This window comes from Oreochromis niloticus, linkage group LG22, assembly GCF_001858045.2.
Source record: "Oreochromis niloticus isolate F11D_XX linkage group LG22, O_niloticus_UMD_NMBU, whole genome shotgun sequence".
Classification (NCBI taxonomy): domain Eukaryota; kingdom Metazoa; phylum Chordata; class Actinopteri; order Cichliformes; family Cichlidae; genus Oreochromis; species Oreochromis niloticus.
In genome coordinates this window covers 20,554,609-20,574,547 of record NC_031985.2, presented here as the reverse complement: position 1 = coordinate 20,574,547, position 19,939 = coordinate 20,554,609, and the positions used below count along the sequence as shown (strand labels likewise).

The window sequence follows — 19,939 nt, the reverse complement described above, 5'->3', positions numbered from 1 at the left end:
TTTGGAATATAAACCAGGATTAAGTGATGGTAATAGAATCAGTAGCAGGAAAGAACTCACAGACTTGTGATGGCACTAAAATCTGAGGCAATAGCCACATTTTGTAATAATAATAAAAAAAACATATCAAAAGTTACTTTTTCTTAACAAGTACCATAGACTTCTCCTCAGAGAATCTAAGACAAACATCAGGGACCAACTGTCCAGGAACTGAAAGGCCCCTCAGTTTACTGCGACAATCAGCTCTTTGTGCCTCCACTTGGCTCCAACATCTTTCCTCCAGTTCTATTTACTCATTCATTCAGCACTAATTCTCTGTCTGTGTCACTCTGTCTCTCTGCATCTTTCTCTTCTTTCTTCTTTCCTTTACGTCTTATCATTGCCATTGTCTCATCCTGGACACAGAAGCATATTTGCCAGGAGCCAGCGGAGGCAAACAGGGAGCCTATTCAAAGAGCTCAGCACGGACACAGAACGAGAAGGGTAGGAGGAGGAGGAGGAGGATGGAGTGGAAAAAGCAGAAGGAGACAGAGAGTAAATTCCCTGGATGTCTTGATATCAATAAGCAATTTCTTCAAGAGAAAACATTGGAGGGAAAAATAACTAATGGCTTTAATTGCATCCTTTTCAGACCTTCCTACAATTCTCATGTTGCACACTGTTGCACTCAATCCAAACCACACAAACAATATTTGCCTTGCTCGTTATCATCGCCCCACACACCCCATGCTCTCTGATGACATAATGCCCTGAAGTCCATTAACAAATACAGTCCCTGATGACAGACAGTCATTTGCAATCAGGCTGAAAGAGAAAAATGCATAGCTGCTCATATCCTCTGTAGGAAGATGATAGCCTCAAACAATTACACACTCTGAGCCAAGACAGAAGTCAGAACTGATCACTTCCTTTATTGCTTATTGCTACTGCTTGGGCGGTGAGCGAAATGCAGTGATCAAACAGACATTGTCTCACAAATATTGGCTGTTTCACTGTTGAAGGAAAGATCAATAGGATTACAAGACGTGCCCTCTAATCGCTGTTGTTTTAGGCTCGTCGTTTGATTCCTGATCTGATGTATTTTACATGCCACAAAATTTCTGTCATGGACAAAAACGGCCAAAGTTAGCAGCAGTTTCAATATTCAGCCTGTTTGTAAATGAAGCATTTTCACACATGCATTTGAAAAGAGGAAAAAGTGACTTATTTGAAATCCGACTCTCGGTGCTGACTCTCAAAGGAACAGAAAGCAGCTTTTTAGCTGAGTTGGCAACAAGTCGACAAAAGAGGAATGGAAGACAGACAGTTATGACAGATGGGTGGATGGTACAGCCTTTTAAATAAACCGTGTGAACCTACTGTTAGCAACAAAGTAAACAGACAGTAAACAAGGTAACACATTTGCTAAGTGTTTGGCTACAAACATGTTGAGGTTTTGGGTTTGGTTTTTTTTTTTTTTTTTGCCTCATAATAAAAAGTTTATAAGTTAAAGGAGAACCAACTGGACAGTTGATGAGCACCCGCTGCCAGTCAATCTTCTAGCCCAGTGGATGAAATTTGCTCTAACTTTGAGGCTGTTCCATTTATTCAAGTATTCAGGTTGAGAAATATCAAAATTCAGTCTGTGGTGTTACATATTTCTAGAAGGATCCAGACCTTCAAAGTGAACCAATTCATAGACAGTTAATGAGGGACATCGAGTAGGAAGGCAGATGTGTGTATTTGGAGGGGTTTTCTGAGGTTTTGTTGGAAGATTTTTTTTTATTTAATAAAATAAAATGAAATATGAAACGTAGTCACCCTTCATTCTTTATATTTTCCTAGGAAAATGGGAAATAGGTGCAGTGTATAAGGCAAAAATGAGTTAGTACAGTTCCAACGAGCTTGAAAGTCAATATTTGGTATGACCACCTTTATTCTTCAACACAGCCTGAACTATTTGAACAACTAATGTAATTTCTCTAAGTAGTCTTCAGGAATAGTTCTCCAGTCCTGTTGAAGGACATTCAAAGCTCTACTTCAGATGTTGGCTACCTTTTGTTCAGTCGTCAGTCAAGATGATCCCACACTCCTTCAACATTGTTGAAGTCTGGGATCTGGGGAGGCTGATAGGTTTCACTTAGTGTGTTTTTTTCTATCCAGATATGATTTTACTGCATTGGCAGTTTGTTTGGTATCACAGTCATGCTGAAAAATGAATCCTTTCCCATTTAGATGCTTTCCAGGTGGTATTGCATGTTGGACCAAAAACCTGATGGTACTTTTGCATTCACACTTCCACCAATTCCACAAGATCTCCATCACCACTGGTTGACATGAATTGTGGAGTGGAGACTGCCCCTTATTCAAAAAATAAGTACACAATAGGAATATTAGAATTCTCACAGAAGGATCATCATGTTAAGATTGTAATAAAATATAATTCTTCTTTTTTGCACAAGAATAACACCACATAAAACCATAAAAGTGGAACTAAATACAGCCCAACTCATGCAATCATCCATTTAATACACTGTGAACTTGAGTCTGCCCCCCAGCCCCCACCCCTTGAGTCTTTTCCCTCCACACTCAGCTATGTCTCCATCCAATCAACCCCCAAAAATTCCACATCACACTCAAGAATTATTATTTCCCCCTGGAGAGCTCCACACTTCACTTCATTTCCCACATTTCTCACTTTTCCTTTCTCGCTTATCTGTCCGTCACCTTTTTGTGCCCCATTACCACGCTGATGAGCACAAACCGTTGGAGAGGCTTGACCGTGAAATATCAGCCTTGTGCTGGTGCCTTTTATCAGAGCACGAGCACAGCAGAGCACGTACCCACACCTTGTTTGTCTGCGGCTTATATTAATAACGCTGGTACCCGACGAGATAACAAGGGCATTTCCTATTATGAGCCTGCTTGGGAAAAGGGAAGAGGGAGGTACGCTTTAATTGTAAGCAGAACAGACCGTCAATGTAAGTGTGCGTGTGTGTGTGAGTGTGAGTGTAAAGCCAAGAAAGAAAAATAAGTCGTCAAAGGGAGGCAAAAGGGATAGACGACAAATACAGAGGAATTTAAAGCAGGCTAACCGAAGAAAAATGGGACCGAGCGAGATATGGAGAAGAGGAAGAAGAGTGGTATGCCAAAAAAAAAAGAAAAAAGATGATGACGGAGAAAGAAGAAAAAAAAGTAGGCTGGAGAAAAGATGGAAAAAGTGGTGCACAGAGCCAAAGAAACAAAGAGAGAAGGGATGTGAGCAGGGGAACGGCAGACAGACAGAGAAGAATAAGAAAGCGTAAAAATGGCCTGAAGGCTTTGCTGATGGATGAAAACCAATCCACTGGCCATCCCATCCGTCACCTGACTGCACATAAATGAAGCAAACAACCACCCTGTGGAGCACAAAACCTCATCACAACATCACCTGTGTGCACCTTGTAGCTTTGTCCAGTTTATTTGGAAAGGCGCACACACATAAACACAGAAACACGCACGCGCGTCCGCAAAGGGTGACATCAGAGAACCAGCAGATAATCATCTCTTTGTGGTTTATCTTTTCATTTAATCTCCAATAAGCTTCATTCAGCTCCAGCTGTAAAGTAGCCATGAACAGATATTTTAGCTCTCCACGAAAACCTGACGTTGAACAATGGACCACACAAACCAGGCAGCAGCTGGCATGGTTTTAGGCCAATGCAGGGGGAGTCCCACATTATCCAGTTGTACTCAATTTGTGGTAAGAAAATGACAAATGATGAATAAGAATATGACAAATTTACATCACCAAGTATTTCAGTATGTTTAACGCTTGCACCTGTCTTGTAAGTGCAGTGAAGCTAAAGTAGCTAATAAAGCACTTAGCATGGGTTTGAATCCCACCTGTGGTCCTTCTTTTTCTCCGTTTTCCTGTCCGTCTCCACGATCGCTATCAAATAAAGGCAACAGGGCAAAAACAAGAGCACTCAGAAAGTGCAACTCTGTCTGAAGACCAAGGGCTTTGCTAAAACTTTGGATTTTGATGGTGTTTTTATTACCACAAATTACAATGTTAGCCTGCTATGGTGTCCCCGTAACCTCATAGGGCTTCATATTACAAAAACAGTGTCTTGTACAGCCCTCTCCGTGCCCTTTCATATGATATATTACTCGATATAGTTTCTTCAAATTTTGTTTTTCAAGGTCATCTTTGACCTTGGGCGCTAACAATTAAGGTCAAGGTCAAAGGCTTAGCCAATGTAAGTACTCCTCCCAGGTATAGTATACTGTTGTAAAGTTTGAAGATGGTCTATGAAAAAAACATTGTGGGTAATATGAAGTTTTTACTGATTGGTGTGAACTTACCCTTGACTCGAATTCCACACAAATTAAATCAGCTCGAGTTGTTATGTGTTTCTTCCTTAACAACGGCAGAAACAAAGCAGAAAATTATTTTGCAAAATACAACGATTTGGTTCTCACAAAGGCAAAAATGAAAAGGCTGTACAGAATATAGATAAGACTCTGTATGTGCGTGTAGGAGTGTGCATGCAGGCGTGTGTGTGTGTGTTTGTGTGTGTGCACCCTCCCTGCAGTGCCTCAGCCAGCGGAGCATGAGATGAGGCGGCTCCCTTTGAGCGACATTATAGCGTCCCACCCCTGCAGTGTGTGACTGTGTGCGTACATGTCTACACCCGCCGCATCAGCAGCGCTTTACACCAAGGGGAAGGGACCGCGTTCACTCACCCATCTCTGCCGTCCGTCACCTCCTCTCACCTCGGCCCTTCACACTCAGCATGCTGGTAATCATTTGTTGCCACTTGTTTACAGTTCACGCATACATAACACTTGAAGGTGTAACAAGTTGGAGTGGTGATCAAAAACAGAGCCACACTTCCCCACACATCCCGCTGCTGTTATTACTTAAAGGACGCTGCCCCTGTCCATCGCTTGCATCGCTCCGCGAGGTTGAAAAATGCGAGAGGCATCAACAACGGCGGGCTGTTAACCTCAAAAGATGGAAATATGGCATCTACTTATACTGGAATAAAACTGCAGGAGAGGAGTTCTTCAGTTTTAAAGTTGTGAAACCAACCTGACCAAGACATACCAAAAATACAAAGAGTCAGCAAGCAAATTAACTGAGCTCACATTTGCTACCTGGTTGAAGTGCAAACTAGATCTACAGATAATTATTTATTTTTTTAAAAATTGTTCGCGTGGCCTTTATCTGCTAAGTCATGGCATGAGTAGTAAAGTAGTAGTAGTAAAGGCGCTCCAACTCAAGGTCCGCCTGTTGTGGATTTTTTATGAGGTATCAAGGCTGTCATGGAGACAGATTTGTAGGCATACAAAACTTTATTTGGTTTTAAAGGTGAACAAACCAGGAGATTATTTGAAACTCTGACCGAACAGCCACTATTCTAATTGTACATTCCCAGGCTGGAGTTAAATTGGAAGACTGACACCTCTGTTCAATACATCTGAACCTGTCACAAAACACAGCAAACACACACACATCAACCACAGAGAACCAGTCTTGTCAAATTCACACTCTAACAACAGGGGGCGAATGCACAACAACGCGTTACCCACAATTCTTAAGAAGTGGGACTCTGATTTCTCATTAGACTTTCCTCTTAGGCAATCTCAATTAACTGCATCCACAGTTACTTGCCATTAACACACCACACATTTTTGCACTACAGGAAAGAGACTTGGTGCACAACACAAACACAGAGCAGCAGAATAGTCTAACGCGAGCTGAAGCGCCCTGTTATCCGTGAGAAAATTGCTGAGGGCCAGTGTGATTTGATGGCAGCGTGTGTTTCTTTGCGCATGAAAGCGATAAATAGTATGTGTCTAAGTGGAAACCGGCGCATTGTCAAGTGTGTGTGAAACATAGGAGGGAGTATATCTAAATTCTGCATGTGTGTCCGTGTACTGTAAACGGGTTCATACATGCGTGTGCACTTGAACACATGCATGTTCTGTATGTCTGTTATGAGTCGAGAGTGAGTGTTCCCGCTGTGATTTGGCTGCTTAGAGTGAGTATCTCTGGGCATGATCAGGCTGGATTCCAAATACTGTATGTCAGGACAAACAAGTCTAGCTCCAGCAATGAGTGACATACTAGTTTGCAAACACACAGATACACACACACACACCTACGTTTGGTATGCTTACCTAATAAGCTCAGAGGCTGTGTATCTCCAAATATTTTGCTTCTTTCTAGAGCTCACTTTCACAGAAACATATAAGGTGATGGAAGAAATGCAACAAGTTTTCTAAGCCACGCCACTATATTCTATTCCGCAGTCACAGCACAGTTAATACAGACGAGGCTGGCAAATATCTACCAGCTAGTCTTAATGGGTGATTAACTTGTCCAAATATGCAGGTTTTTCTAACCCCAGGTGAAGGCATTCATCATGGTTCAACAATTAACTCATCCAGCATTTTAGATTACCAGAACATTTGGTGCTTTCCCTGCTTTAAATTTCTTGCTACAAGCATTTCCTGGTTTTACTGAGGTGTGAAACAAGACTTTTAAATTTAACACCTGTCTGCTTTGTTTAGGTACGTGGTTTGGTGGAGGGAATTTCTGAGCAACACCTGCTAAACATCCATAGACTGTCTTGAAAACTGTGTACTTGTGTTTCTTTCGAACAAAACAAAAGGTTCAGCAAGTCCCCCTTACATTGTAGGAAACAAATTCAATTCTTGCAAGGGTCAGCAGTGTTTAGGAGAGGTAGTAGAGTATGAGTGATAACCAGACTCACGCACTGTAGATCAATATCCTCTTTTTATTATTAGAATTGCTCTCTCGTTTTTTATTCTCCTCATTTGTCAAAGCCTCCGTCTAATAGTTTATTTCCCTCCAGTTTCTCGATCCTGTCTTCATTCTCTGACTGGATCTGTCCCATTTCTCACCATGAGCCTCCTAATCTTTACAAGGAGCGGACCCGATACGTTTTCAGCGACTAATTTGACCAACCACAAAGGCAATGGTCTTTTCTCCACGAACAGCTCTCTTTATTTGAGAAATGACAGGCCTCACATAGTCAAATTACAGATTAAGGTGTGAGATGTGTGCAGCACTGAACCAAAGGCACAAAGTTCCTGAAAAGGTGGAATGGAAACCTAATTATATCACATCTGCCTACCAAGCTCCGGACATGGGTGTATACTTGACAGTTTTTGCTAGTAAGTTCTCAGCCTACAGTGGCTTTCCTCAACCAGAATGTGTTGACCACATGAGCGGCTGTTGTGTGTGTTTCCTCTTTCTCAAAGAAAAACTCAAGAAAAATATCTAAAAAGCCACATCTTCTGTAGCTGTAAACAACTTTTGGCTGAGAAATGGAAAAAAAAAAACCCCAAAAAACAACCAACCTGCAACATGGCAAGTTCTCTTTTTCTATTCATGTGAAAATATTCACATGTTGAACATGTGGAGTTCAAATAAAAGCCACTTCTGTGATGTCTACACAGCTGACCGTCAAAGGTTTTACAGTCACAAAATAAAACAAATACTTGCAATAGCTCAATAAAACTACAGATAACTGTCGAAATTATTAGCTAAGAGTGTGTAATAGTGTTTGTTTTGGTTGTCATGTGACTAAAAAGAGATCTATGAGTCATTCAAACATAAAAAGGCACCTAAGTCAAAGAATAAAGCAGTGTTGTGTCTACATAACAGACAAGAAACAAGCTATTTAAAAATGTATCCTAAAGCATTTTATTACTAATAGTGCATTCAAAAATATAATTTGTTCCATTTCCTTTATTTGAATCTACAAAACTGCCAGTGATAACACAATTTGACTTGAAATGAAATAGTATTTTTGCACTAAGAAGCTAATTCCCAAAGAGCTACAAGCTCAAATTTGGTATTTCTCAGCATGGTGTGCACTGTATCCATAAAAAAATCTGAGGGGTTTGGACAAATAGAGGATAAAAGAAGTGCTGGGCCTAAAAAATCTATCAACAGCTGATGAAAAGTATCTGAAAGTTATGTCCATAAGAAATAAGAGAAAAACCCAGAAAAATTGCGACACAGGACCTGAGAAATCCATCTGTACTTCCATACTGATCACTGAAACATCATCAGAAGTGGTCTCAGTGGAAGGGTGGCTGACAGAAGCCATTCTGAAGGAAAGAAAACGGGGAGAAAAGGCTGAGGTATGCCAAATTACACAAGAGCTGGGCTGAAAATCAGTGACAATTTTGGAGTGATGAATCCAGACTTTATTCCAGAGCCTGTATTCAACATTGCTGAAGCAGTGTGGGATTTGAATTTCCTTTAAGGAGACTGGACAACTACTCCTGAAGACTATTTCAAGAAATTACAACAATGCTTGTCTAGGAGAGTTCAGGCTGTGTTGAAGAATAAAGGCGGCCATACCAAATGTTGACTTTCAAGCTTATTAGAACCGTAGCTTCTCTGCTTTTGCCATGTATTTCCATGTATGTTTGCTTATGTTTCTGCTGTACCTTTTTTCCATTTTCCCAGCAAAAAATAAAGAAATGAGATGTTGCCCAAGTACCGCAAACTCATGTAGCAACCTAAATTATCAATACCCATTGGTAAATTGTGTAAGTTGTGTAATTAAATAGGGCTAGCGGTTTATCTGTTGGGTAACAGCTGAAGTTGCGAGTAAAGATTAGCCAAAGATGATGGATAAACAGTTAGAGAACAGTGTCAAGCAAAAATTATAAATAAAATAAATTACAAATTCTTTTGCTAAAAGTATGACTAGCAGTTAAATTATTAGCTAACGGTGGATTACCAGTGCTAGCTAACTGTAAGAATGCATTTTTAGCTACATGTAGTGGTTAAACAGGTTCAGCTGGACAGTAATAGCTGATAGATACAGAAGTAGCTGAAAGCACTGGATTGAAAAAGTACGTTAATAGTAAACTACAGCTGACAGAGTTGTTTGAAACAAATTTCCAAAGTCCCTCTGACATGGCTGTGAGGGTGGGCAGCTAAAAAGTGGACAAAGCTGTTCTAATCTTTCACGTTGCTTTTATCTCCTCCGGACCAGTACAGCAGAAACTGCGTGGAGAGGGACAATAATTACATTTAGCTCCTCCATTTCTCCGTTCCAGATCAATGATGGAAAGAAAAGCTCTTTGCAACAACACCACATAATAGCATTTTCCATTTTCATAAGAGCAGAAACTACTCAAATCAAAGCAAGCTTGACATTAAACAAAAACACTCGCACACAGCAACACGCACTTCCTCCAGACTCAAGCCTGCATATTTCTTCCCCTCAGGGCAAATGCAGGGTAATTGTAAAATCTGAGGTGCACATCCAAACGCTCCACTGTTTGCCTACCAATGACGGGGCTGATGTCCTTGCTTGTTAAAGCCTAACTGACTGTGAAATGTGTGTAGTCTGCTAAACGACATCTTGACAGCCTATGATGAAACAATAGTCGCGCAGCAATCAGACAGAGAGTGATTATGCTTTACCCTTTCAGCAAGAGGACCTTCAGGCCTGGGGCAGCAGCATCACTGGGCTCTCTATCAGACCAGACACATTATGGCCAGTTTTAATGAGCGCCGACCCGCCTGCAGCTGCTCAGCCTCCACCCCTCTAAAATACAGAACCATTTTTTGATGCAAATGACTTTCTACAAAGTCATTTTACTAACATGTGTTACAACTTGAAGTCACAGTTTTACCATGCATGTATTTCTATTTCCTGGAATCACCTGCTTAACAGGTATCATATTCGTGAGCTAGGAGGTGTCAAAGCACAGTGTAGTTGACTATTTTGATGTTTCTGAACCAACCAGTAAGAAAAAGAAGCAATAAAAGGTTCAAAATTCCTTAAAAATGACCAAGAACTTGTGTGGAAACCTGTTGGATTCTTGTGGTTATAGAGTAAAAGCACACAGCGGCCAGGCCGCAAAATTTCCAAACCTTGCAACTCTTTCAGGAACACTCACTCATTTCCCTTCTTCCATACAACAGCTGCACATACCCAGCCCCTCATCTCCATTCAAATTCCAGCATTAGCAGCAAGGCTATGAATACTCTAGAGTTAAAACTGTCACAAAGCATTCAGCTCGCCCTCCATTCGCCCAACACACTTGCTTTTACAGTGACAGAGATTTAATCATACGCAGACATCCCGCTCTGACCCGTCTGACATGTGCATGTTATAAGCTGCAAAAGCCCGCCAGCTACTTTCTATAAACATAATATGACATGATCATACCCCATCAGGCTGAGCGTTTCGCCATTTTTAAAGCATCGTTCCCAATCCTCTCATTTCCATAAAGGCTTAAAGGCCTGAATGGCACTCATTGTTGCTCTATGGAAAACAAATAAACAAATTAAAGACCAGTTTTGTCACAGAGGTGGGTATTCATCCATAGGGCTCTTATCAAGTGATGTCAGGGGAAAGAGGAAAAGGAGGACAAAAAAAACAAAAAACATAAAAACACAAATTTGTTAACGTTTAGCATGTGACACGAGGAACTCAGAGAGAAGCTGAAACAAAGCACAAACTGTGTTTGCTGAAGTGAAGTGAATGTCAACTTCTGTGAAAAGCCAGACCGCTGCAGGGTGAATGGTCTGCCAACATATCGTATTCAACTGAGCACAGACGGAGGGAGGATGGGGGTCTTTTTTTGGGGTGGCATTTGGCTCTGTTTGCCTGTGTGAGTGTGCGTGCCAACGTGTGCAGGAGAGGGGGAGACTTGGGAGGCAAATCTGGGAGAAGTGACAGAGCGTGAAAAGGGGGGTGTTTATTTATCCGGCAGGTGAGCCGAGGGAAAATTCGTATTCACGATTACAGGGAGGGAAAGCTGTCTGAGGTTCATCTGCATCTTGCTGTATATGCATGTGCATGCAGTAGGGCATGCATGGCTGCTTGGAGCTATGAAGAGGGAGGAAAGACAGCCCATACTTGTTAGTGTCAATGAGGAGGAGCAGTGGGGGGGATCCACAGGGCTCAACATCCACGCACATGACCATATCTGTGTGTATGGTAAAGTTAATATGCATCTTAAAAAAACCGACAGTGATCTCGTGATCCTTAAAAGAATCACCAGGAATTTCCTAAAAACATCATTAAGCTATAAGCTCGTGCAAAACTTAAGCAATAGATGTTATGGGGGGAGGTTGTATTCTTTAAAGCGCATGCACCGTTTTTTATTTTAAAGCTCGATGTACTGCAGCAGCCCTAAACCGTACACAAAGTGTGCAGGGGGAAAAAACGAGATTTAAGACACAGACAGCTCGCCACTCTTGGGAATCAGCAGGAAAGACGAAACGCTCAGCAGAGGGCAACAAGTCCCTGTCTCAGCGTGACTGTCACCGCTTCTTAAATTTGGTTTGACTGCGAGCACCGAGGCTGCCTCTGCCTGCCGCAGTCACAACTCTCAGTACACTCAGCCTGTGCGTGAAGTTTCCCAATGCAGCCCTCCACACACAGACAGTCACCCAAAAAGAGAGGCATAACACTGGATATACCGACTACATATTAAAAACAACAACAACGAATAAAAACACAACTTCTACACACAGCTGTGAAGATGCACTCACCGGAGGGGAGAAGACAGTCTAAAAAACCCAGCATTCAGCGGCCGCTCTGAATAGAAAAGTGCGCCTGGCTTTTCCCGCTGAGCTCTTAACCTCTGTCCACGCCGTCCACGCGCTGCATGAAGCCGGTGTGAGAGTGATCGGTGTCCGCTGAAGCCACACGGAGCGATGCGGCTCGTCCTTCAGCCTGCGCGCATTTCAGGACGCTCACTTCAGCCTGCTCCGCCGTTCCAGCCAGCCAGGACGCTGCTGTGAGGAGGAGGCGGAGGAGGAGCGCCAGAGAGCTGCCCCCGCAGGGCTTCACGGGAAATGTAGTCGGACATTTCTATTAGTGGCCTTGACCGTCTCCCATTAGCTTGCGATTGATGTGCAGCAGGGTCAGTTCTTTTTCAGGGCACTTAACCCTGTTCGTTTAATTCAAATGTAAGCATTACGAGGGATTATGGGATGATTACCTGGCTGCTATGTAGACATTTTTGAGTGTTCAGAAGTGAAGTAACCGTGTGTGAGGTTTATTAAATCTCTCTCACGGTGAAGAAAACCCACAAATTATGTATCATTTATTTTTTACGATGCCTAAAACATTATAACTAATTACAGTAATTAGTTCAATCCAGACCAGTGCATGCAATACACTGAAGAGTGTAACAGTTCCAGGCTGTTGTGCAATAGTCTCTCATACTTGTAGCTTTGTACTTTGCAGAGATTACTGGAAGGAACTCAGCAGGAACGTTTTTTTGTTATTTACTGATTTATGAGTTTTTGTGCGTAATTTATATTTAATAGGTTTACAGAGAGGCAGTGAAACAGGGAGCACTCACTAATGAGAAAGAGCACTCAGTGTGTTTGATTTCTTTCCATTTTGTCAGCAGTACGATGATTCTGTGTTACAGATACACCCTTATGATTCCTCTCAGTGGCGGGGCCCTTTGCCACAATCCTCCACCTTTCCCCAGAAGTGAATTCACCCCTATTACCCATCAGCCATTCATTTGGAGGCTGTTACAGTCACTTCTGATTCATTCTTTCATACTACAGCCTCTTTGGTTTACAGTCATACCTAACTTGGGTGTCATTCTCAAGGTGGAAACAACAATTCAAAACAGGGTTTTGGCACCAGAGCATGAATTTCTTTCGACATGTTGCAGAAATAGCAATGATGGAGCCTTGTGGCAAAGAAAAAGACATGGCAGATCATGTTAAACACCACAGCTTCCCAGGGGGACCATCTCCTAAGTTCATATTGTGCTCAGGCAGAGGCCTTCATAAATGAACTCCAACACCAAGACAATACCCTTTTTTTTCTGAGGTCAACATCCCCTGGAGCATTTATTGTTTCTGACCGCCCTCTCCCCAACTTTCTTACAGTAAGCCTCTGACAACTACTTATTGTGTGTGAGTGTGTGCATGTGTGTGCGCGTGTGTGGTGGGAGGTGTATAGGAAATGCTTCGGCATCTCAGTAGCCTTAATGTTTAAATTTAGAGCCCTCGTGCCTCTGCTGACTGTTACAGGCTGGGTCAGGCTGTCGCTCACAGGAAAGAGACTTGAGGCGTGTCAGAGCTGGGATAAACAGCACACACTCTGGCTTACTGATCTGAGAACAACACATTTGTTCTGCTCACTCCCTGACACCAGGCAGGGGTGTCTATAAATACCCAGCTGCAGCGAGCAGAGGTCAAGAAAGTGCAGAGGCCTTGATAAAGTTTAGATGAGGTAATTAGTATGTGCAAGGTTTCTTCTTCTTCTTCTTCTTCTTCTTCTTCTTCTTTTTTAAGTCACAGGAAAACAAACTGTTCAATGAGAGGAATATATCACCAAAAACATTTTTAAGCATCATTCTCTTGAGAAGTATTAAAGGGGTCACGCCCAAAATGTGCAAAAAAATAGCGTTTTCACTTTTTTCTGACGCGTTCAAGAGCTTAAATGTTGAAAGACGTGGACACTTCCCATCCTCCTTGTCTATTTGATTATGAAACGTGCCTGTTAGATTGTCTATTTGAACAGCAGCACCTCCTTTATTGACTTATTTCCTCACAGACCCCCTTCTCCATCGTCCTGATGATTGCACAACTGAAGGTGCCACGGTCACTTTTCCTCTGATTTTGTCACTATGATTGGGGATGTTGGAGTTTACATAACAGTCAGTGTTTTGTATAAAGGCCGTGTTGCAACTTGTGTTGTTATCAGTGAACTGCTTCCACTAGTGAAGCTATCACTGGGAGTACTACAGCAACATTGCACCAATAATTTACTCTGTGAAGTCACAGGAAACGCTGATATTAAACAGACAGTGCATAACTAAGTAGACAATGCCTAACTTCACAAGTTAATGCATAATATCTGAGAGGGGAAAACATTTGTTGGTGTGTCAATGCTTTGCTTATAAATGATCTTATGAATGATCTGTGGCAGAAGACTGCAAGGATAGGAAAACACCTGCTTTAATAACTATGAATGCAAGCTAAAAAATCAGGATCACCTTCCATTCTTCATTAAATAACAGCTCCATGTCCTGTTCAATAATAATTACCTTTGTATGGACCTGTTAGTGTGGCAGCTACTCCAATCCTTAATCCTGTGGCGCCCTCTCGTGGCGCATGTGAGAAACCCCACTCTGGCGAGGTTAGAGGTCATTAAACCGAAAACATGGCGGCTCCCAGTAAAGCGACCGTGGTGTTAAAGGCTGTGAAGAAAATAACCGTTCAGTTTTGTCCCTTCGAGTCCAATGTCCGGTCCACACGGTAAGAAAGGCGCGTTTGACGCTGCTGTTGTGTCGGAGAGCCGTTCGGTGTGCCTGAAAGGCGGGTAACGGTCGTAATTTGACAATAAGGCTGTTAGCGACAGCCAGCAGCCACCAACCGCGACGTTATTTCATGTTGTATGTAGCGTATAGCTCGTTGATGCTTGTCGGAACAGACTGTGGTTATGCTGGCTTTCATGCTTAGTAAAGACACCCTTAAAACATTCAACATTTGATTAATGTTAATTAAAGAAACCCTCCGTAAATTCATAGCAACACTATAGGACATGCTGCACGAAGTCTCGTCTAAACTCCTTTAATGGAAGGTTTAAAAAGGAGTTTTGCTTAAAGTAACTTGCATTTGTTTTGTTAGTTATTTAGATTGCACATGACATTATACAGTCATTACACGCCATTATACACCGGCCACTTTATTATTGGGTAGTGATTTCCCACGTTTCTGTGTGTTTATACTGCGCAAATGTCACAGCAGAAATTGAGAAATTCAGAGCATGCAATGTTTTTCCAACCTGCTGTGTGAATATTAGCCTCAGTTTCCTGTTGTTAGCTAACTTGAATGCCAGACTGGTCTTCTGCTGCCACAGCCCACCAACTTCAAGGTTTGACACACTGTGTTCAGAGATGCTCTTCTGCATCTGCATGGTTGTAATGAGTGGTTGTTTGATTTACTGTTGACTACCTGTTAGCTTGAAGCAGTCTTGCCATTCTATTCTGATCTATGACCTCAAAAAGGCATTTTAACCCAGATGACTGCGGCTGGATATTTTCTCCCAGAGATATTTTTTCCCCCCAGTGCGGGAAAATCCCAGCAGATCAGCAGTTTGTGAAATACTCAGACCAGCTTGTCTGGCACCAACAACCATGCCATGCTCAAAGTCACTTGGTTGATGCTCGGTTTGAACTTCAGCAGGTTGTCTACACACCTAGGTATATGTACATGCCCATGCCATGTGACTGGCAGTTTAGATACTTGCATTAACGAGCATTTGAAGAGGTGTAACTATTAAAGTGGCCTTAGAGTGTACATTACTGCCTAAATCAACGGTTCACAAAGGAAATATTTATTACTGATGTTTAAACACTATTTTAATGTTTAATGTTTGCCGGTTTGGTGTCAACCTTACTTTGAATCTGTAGAGTAACTAGTGATTACTGCTGTAAAATCAATGCAATGGAGTTTAGTGTGTCATACTCGATGTCCCCCTCTGTGGAAATATTCACATCTACTACAGTACCTCGAGTTGTGCTAACATACCATACTATAACAAATGTACTTTGTCACTTTAATGTGCTATACGGTAAATCTAAAAAAGCTTTTTTTTTCCTGTCCCACAGGGAGTTTCTGGCCTTAGTGGGCTCAGAGAAGGCCAGAACTACCAACATGAACTGTGAGGTGATAACAGTGGTGAAACATGACAAGTCTGAGCCCGTAGTGGATATCACTTATGGTAAGTATGACGTGAGCACATCAGAATGAGTGGGGGAGGCAGAGTTTGGTCCATAAGTAGTTTTTTTTCTCTAGTTTTACCTTAGTACTCCACCACAGTGGATTTTAAATTAAACAATCAAGATGTCACTCGAGGGGTTTAACGAAATTATTGCATTAACTGTGTAGAAATTACAGCTATTTTTATACACAGTCCACTATTTTCACATGTTGAAGAGGAATAAAATGTGATTCATGTAGTTTTATAGGTGGGGAGGCCTGCTCACTTGTTATTTCATGACAAATTGAGGAGATCGATCTGGAGATGGTTGTTGAGCTGTCAGTATGAGGTCCAGTTACATGCTCATATATCATATCATTACACTTCAAGACCTAATGGGAGTGTTCTCATGGGTGGAGTTATTTTGGATGAGATAGTTGCCGTCGTTCCCTCAGCTGTCTGAAGTGATGTGTAGTTTCATAACTGGCTCGTCTAGCACTTATGAAATTTAGCAGTGAAATGTTAATAATGCATACAAAAGTAGCTGTCTGACTTTTTTAACCAGCTGCTAAGACAGAATATGTCATTTTATACAGGTGCGTTAATTTTTCATCGAGAACTTGTATTTGTGCATAAAGTCTTTCTCAGTGTGGGGTTAAGGTGGTGTCCAATTCATGCTGTCTCCACCACTCTCTCACAGTTTCAGCCTGGTGCCTCCATCTTATGTATCTTCCCCTGTCAGGGAAGAAAACATCATTTTTTTCATAGAAAATTTTGGCCATTCGGTTTTTTCAGGTAGTCAGCTGATCTCAGTTTGTGGTCAGAAATTGTTGCCTAACGTCAACCTGACCAACTGAAGTAATCCCTGATCATAACACCGCCCGCACAGAGTTTTACGGTAGGCACTAGGCCATCCATCTCTCTTCTTACCCTGATGCATCCATCACTCTGGAGCACCAAATCATAACTACAATCACCTCCAGGCACAACAATGATACGGCCACTAAGACGTTCGCTTTAACCTTTGACTCAAGACAGTCGTAACTTGTTTAATTTTCTCTCTTTTTGGTTATGTTTTTAAAAAGCCTATTCCAGATATGTTACGGGAGCCAAAGATGATAAGCGTGCTCATTCTTAAAGCTCAAAAACAGCATAAAGTCCTGGAAATAGTGCACATGTGCAGTTCATACACTCAGAAACATATGACCCGGTCTTGGAATTTCATACAATTAGCATCACTCACACAGTGAGTCAGGCTTTTACAAAACTGCAGATGTCTGCCACAGGTCAGCAGAGCCGCAGCGTGTCTTACTTGACTTTTGCGCAGAGTGAACTTTTAGACATTTCCTTTCTGTACTCCTTAAGCATGTTATTCTTATGAGTCATCTCATTGTGTTTATGTCCTTTTCCGCAGTAGACGGAGAGAAGCTGCTGATGAAGGGAGCAAATTTGACCAGCAGTGAGATGCTGAGTGCTTTTCAATCCCGCTGCGTTGCCAAGGACCCGCAGGCAAAAGTTGGAGAGAAGAAATAATCATGAGCTTGGCAGATGTGTATTTATCTGTGAATATTGTTGAACATGTACAGTAAAACTATTCCATTTCATACATATGGTGTTGACTGGCTTTAATTTAAAATGTTGTGTTGGTTAAATATTTAATGGTCAAATTCTTCTGTCTCCTTTTAACTAAACAGTAAAAAATAAAGAGTACTGTATCGTTTTTGTCATATGGCCAAAGAGTTTCTCTCAGCTGGGTTATTTCCCAGCAACATTAGCCGGATCAATTAAAATGCTTTAACTGCTAAAAAAAAAAAAAAAAAAGTGCTGCGATCAGTACGGGGTCATGGTGTGTCCTTGCATAATGTGACATTTTCCTGATAAAGGAGACCATTCCAGTGTTTGAGAGAGCGTCATGCAAGCTCCAACCTTTGACACAGCAAAGCTGAAATGTAATTTGGCACAGAGTTTTACATCCAGCCCATCTGAAAAGGAGAAAAAAGCCTTTCACCCAGTCACAGATGAGTGAAATCCTGCCCTCTCACATAGTCAACCTCTGTCCCGTTACCATCTGTGACTTAATGTTTTATTAATGAACCGTTATTGCATCCACACACTTATTTTTTGGCAGGTTTCCTAAAAAAGAACCGTAACATAAATGACTTCAAATGACTTTTCTTTAACTGACAAGCAAAACGATGGTTGGAGACCAAATTTATTGTGACTGTGTGCAACTGTGTCGATCTTGTTGCCTTTGAAATGGTTACTTCAAAGAGGAGGACCAGGTCTCTGACCTCGCGGCGTCCTTTGCTATCTTTAGTTGTTGCAAGACAGGTTGCCTCCGACCAGGAAACCTATGCAGTTGCCTTGTAATCGGTAAGCAGAGGTGCAGCATGATCAGGGACCAGCTGGTTGCTGCAACTACTTAAAATAGGTCAGTGAGTGTGAAAAAACCGCGAAAGCCAGTCAGTCACTGATTTTTTTCTAATCACATTCAAGCCTCTAGTTAAAATTATAAGTTACAAACATGCTGATTTCAGTTTAGCTTGGATACAGTTCTCTGTAAAGGTTCGTGCCCCTCACCTTACAGTTTTTGGCAGTCTTTAACAATACACAAGGATCCAAAGTGAATTTAAAGGTCATCACAATAGCGATATCAACAGAGCCCCTGTTTGTATTTCCTCAAAATGAAATCAGTCACCAGACTAATAATAAATATAAAGTCAATTTGACTTAACTTTCACCTACAAAGTTGGCCTAATAATGATTCTATTGTGCTGGAGCCTATCCCAGCTGTCATAGGGCAAGAAGGATGTGATGGATTTGAACTCAGGACCTTCTTGCTTTGAGAACACAGTGTTAACCACCATGCCACCATGTCATGGTAAAAATGTTGTTCCAGCAGATCCCAGGAACAACATCTTAGATCTCGGTCAGCAAAGATACTGCACAGGACCCTCAAACTCCCAGGCCTCTGGTAGAGGACCTGAGCTTGAAGGATACTGCCTGCAGGGGCGAGAGGGGGATTAAACCCCTCCCCAAAACTAGGAGGGATATGTAGTTTTTCACCTGTTAAGAGGAATGGCTTCTTATCAGCAGATCACTATGACGGCTCTTAGCCAAGATAGCTGAAAACAAATATGTCAGTTTTGCCCTGTTTGGCCCGTGATATAAAGTGAAATCTATGGAACCAGAGAAATACTTGATATTAAACTGTAACAAAGAAAAATATTGTTTATTCTGTATAAAATTACCGTGTTTGAAAATTCATTTTGATAAATACACATGTAGCTTAGAATGTAAAACTATTGCCACGACCAGTGGCGGTCCTAGCCTGTTTGGCGCCCTGGGCGAACACTCCCTCTGGCGCCCTGGGCGAACACAAAACATGTTAAGGATTGTAGATTAACATAAAACTGTTGTCCACACACACATATGAAGAGAGAGAGAGAGTATGCATAGTTTGCAAACGGCTACCAAACAGCCATCATAATTCGTCATACAATGAGAACAGGACAAATCAACAATTGACAATGACTAATTAATATTAAAATCTGTAACATAATGTATTGTTTGGAGTTTAGTCTGTTACTGTTACTATTTTTACCATTTCTTCTTGGGGCAACTGTAACCCACATTATTTCCTTAGGGATTAATAAAGTATTGTGATTCTGATTGTTTCAGGATGACCTGCCATTATCCAATGACACATCTGTTTACCTGTATCATTTGTTCGTTTCTTCTCCTCTTCTTTTCTCTTTTTTCTAAACTGAGCACCTGATGGCTTTGAACTTTTCTTGTCCATCTTCCATTGGTTTTAATTTTGCACTCCAGTATGAACACCCATCCCTCAACCAGAGGATCACCACGACATAACCTAATAGACCTACACCTTAGTTCACAGATTAACTTTGTCTAGGGTGTATTTCTGGGATTTCACACAACCCAGGATTCAAATCATGAATACATAATGGGCTTGGATTTACAACATTATGAATGAAATGTGCTCTATTTGGAAGCAGCAGGTCTCCCTCCCCTTTCGACGGGTTATGTGTGAGACTTTAAATCATCAAACTGTAAATTATAAATTTTAAATTGTTATTGATCCCTTTACCCCGAGTCCTAAAGTGTATATTTATTTTCTTACTCTACTATATTTATTGTTCGTTTATTTGCACTGCTGTAACTGGAGCCTCGTCGTCTCGTCTCTCTATATACTGGACTGTATGTAG

At 41.6% G+C, this 19,939-nt stretch overlaps 2 protein-coding genes across 3 annotated transcripts in view; one reads left to right on the top strand and one right to left on the bottom strand.

Moving 5' to 3' along the window:
- The window catches only part of pag1 (phosphoprotein membrane anchor with glycosphingolipid microdomains 1), a 60,642-nt gene extending 48,864 nt beyond the window's left edge, over positions 1–11,778 (bottom strand). For both annotated transcript variants that reach the window (XM_005478486.4, XM_019350912.2), the window contains exon 1: positions 11,525–11,778. The gene's annotated coding sequence lies outside the window, so the exon portion shown is untranslated. The remainder of the gene's footprint in view (positions 1–11,524) is intronic.
- Positions 11,779–14,110: 2,332 nt separating this feature from the next.
- mrpl53 (mitochondrial ribosomal protein L53) lies at positions 14,111–17,428 on the top strand. The gene is made up of 3 exons (XM_003444084.5): positions 14,111–14,263; positions 15,619–15,731; positions 17,125–17,428. Exons 1-3 carry the CDS (start codon positions 14,169–14,171, stop codon positions 17,241–17,243), a joined length of 327 nt encoding a protein of 108 aa, XP_003444132.1. The 5' UTR covers positions 14,111–14,168; the 3' UTR covers positions 17,244–17,428.
- The last annotated feature ends 2,511 nt before the right edge of the window (positions 17,429–19,939 follow it).

Coding starts and splice junctions, on each gene's coding strand:
- mrpl53 (XM_003444084.5), top strand. CDS start 14,169: ATGGCGGCTCCCAGTAAAGCGACCGTGGTGTTAAAGGCTGTGAAGAAA. Junction 14,264..15,618: donor TCCAATGTCCGGTCCACACG/GTAAGAAAGGCG, acceptor CCTGTCCCACAG/GGAGTTTCTGGCCTTAGTGG. Junction 15,732..17,124: donor CGTAGTGGATATCACTTATG/GTAAGTATGACG, acceptor CCTTTTCCGCAG/TAGACGGAGAGAAGCTGCTG.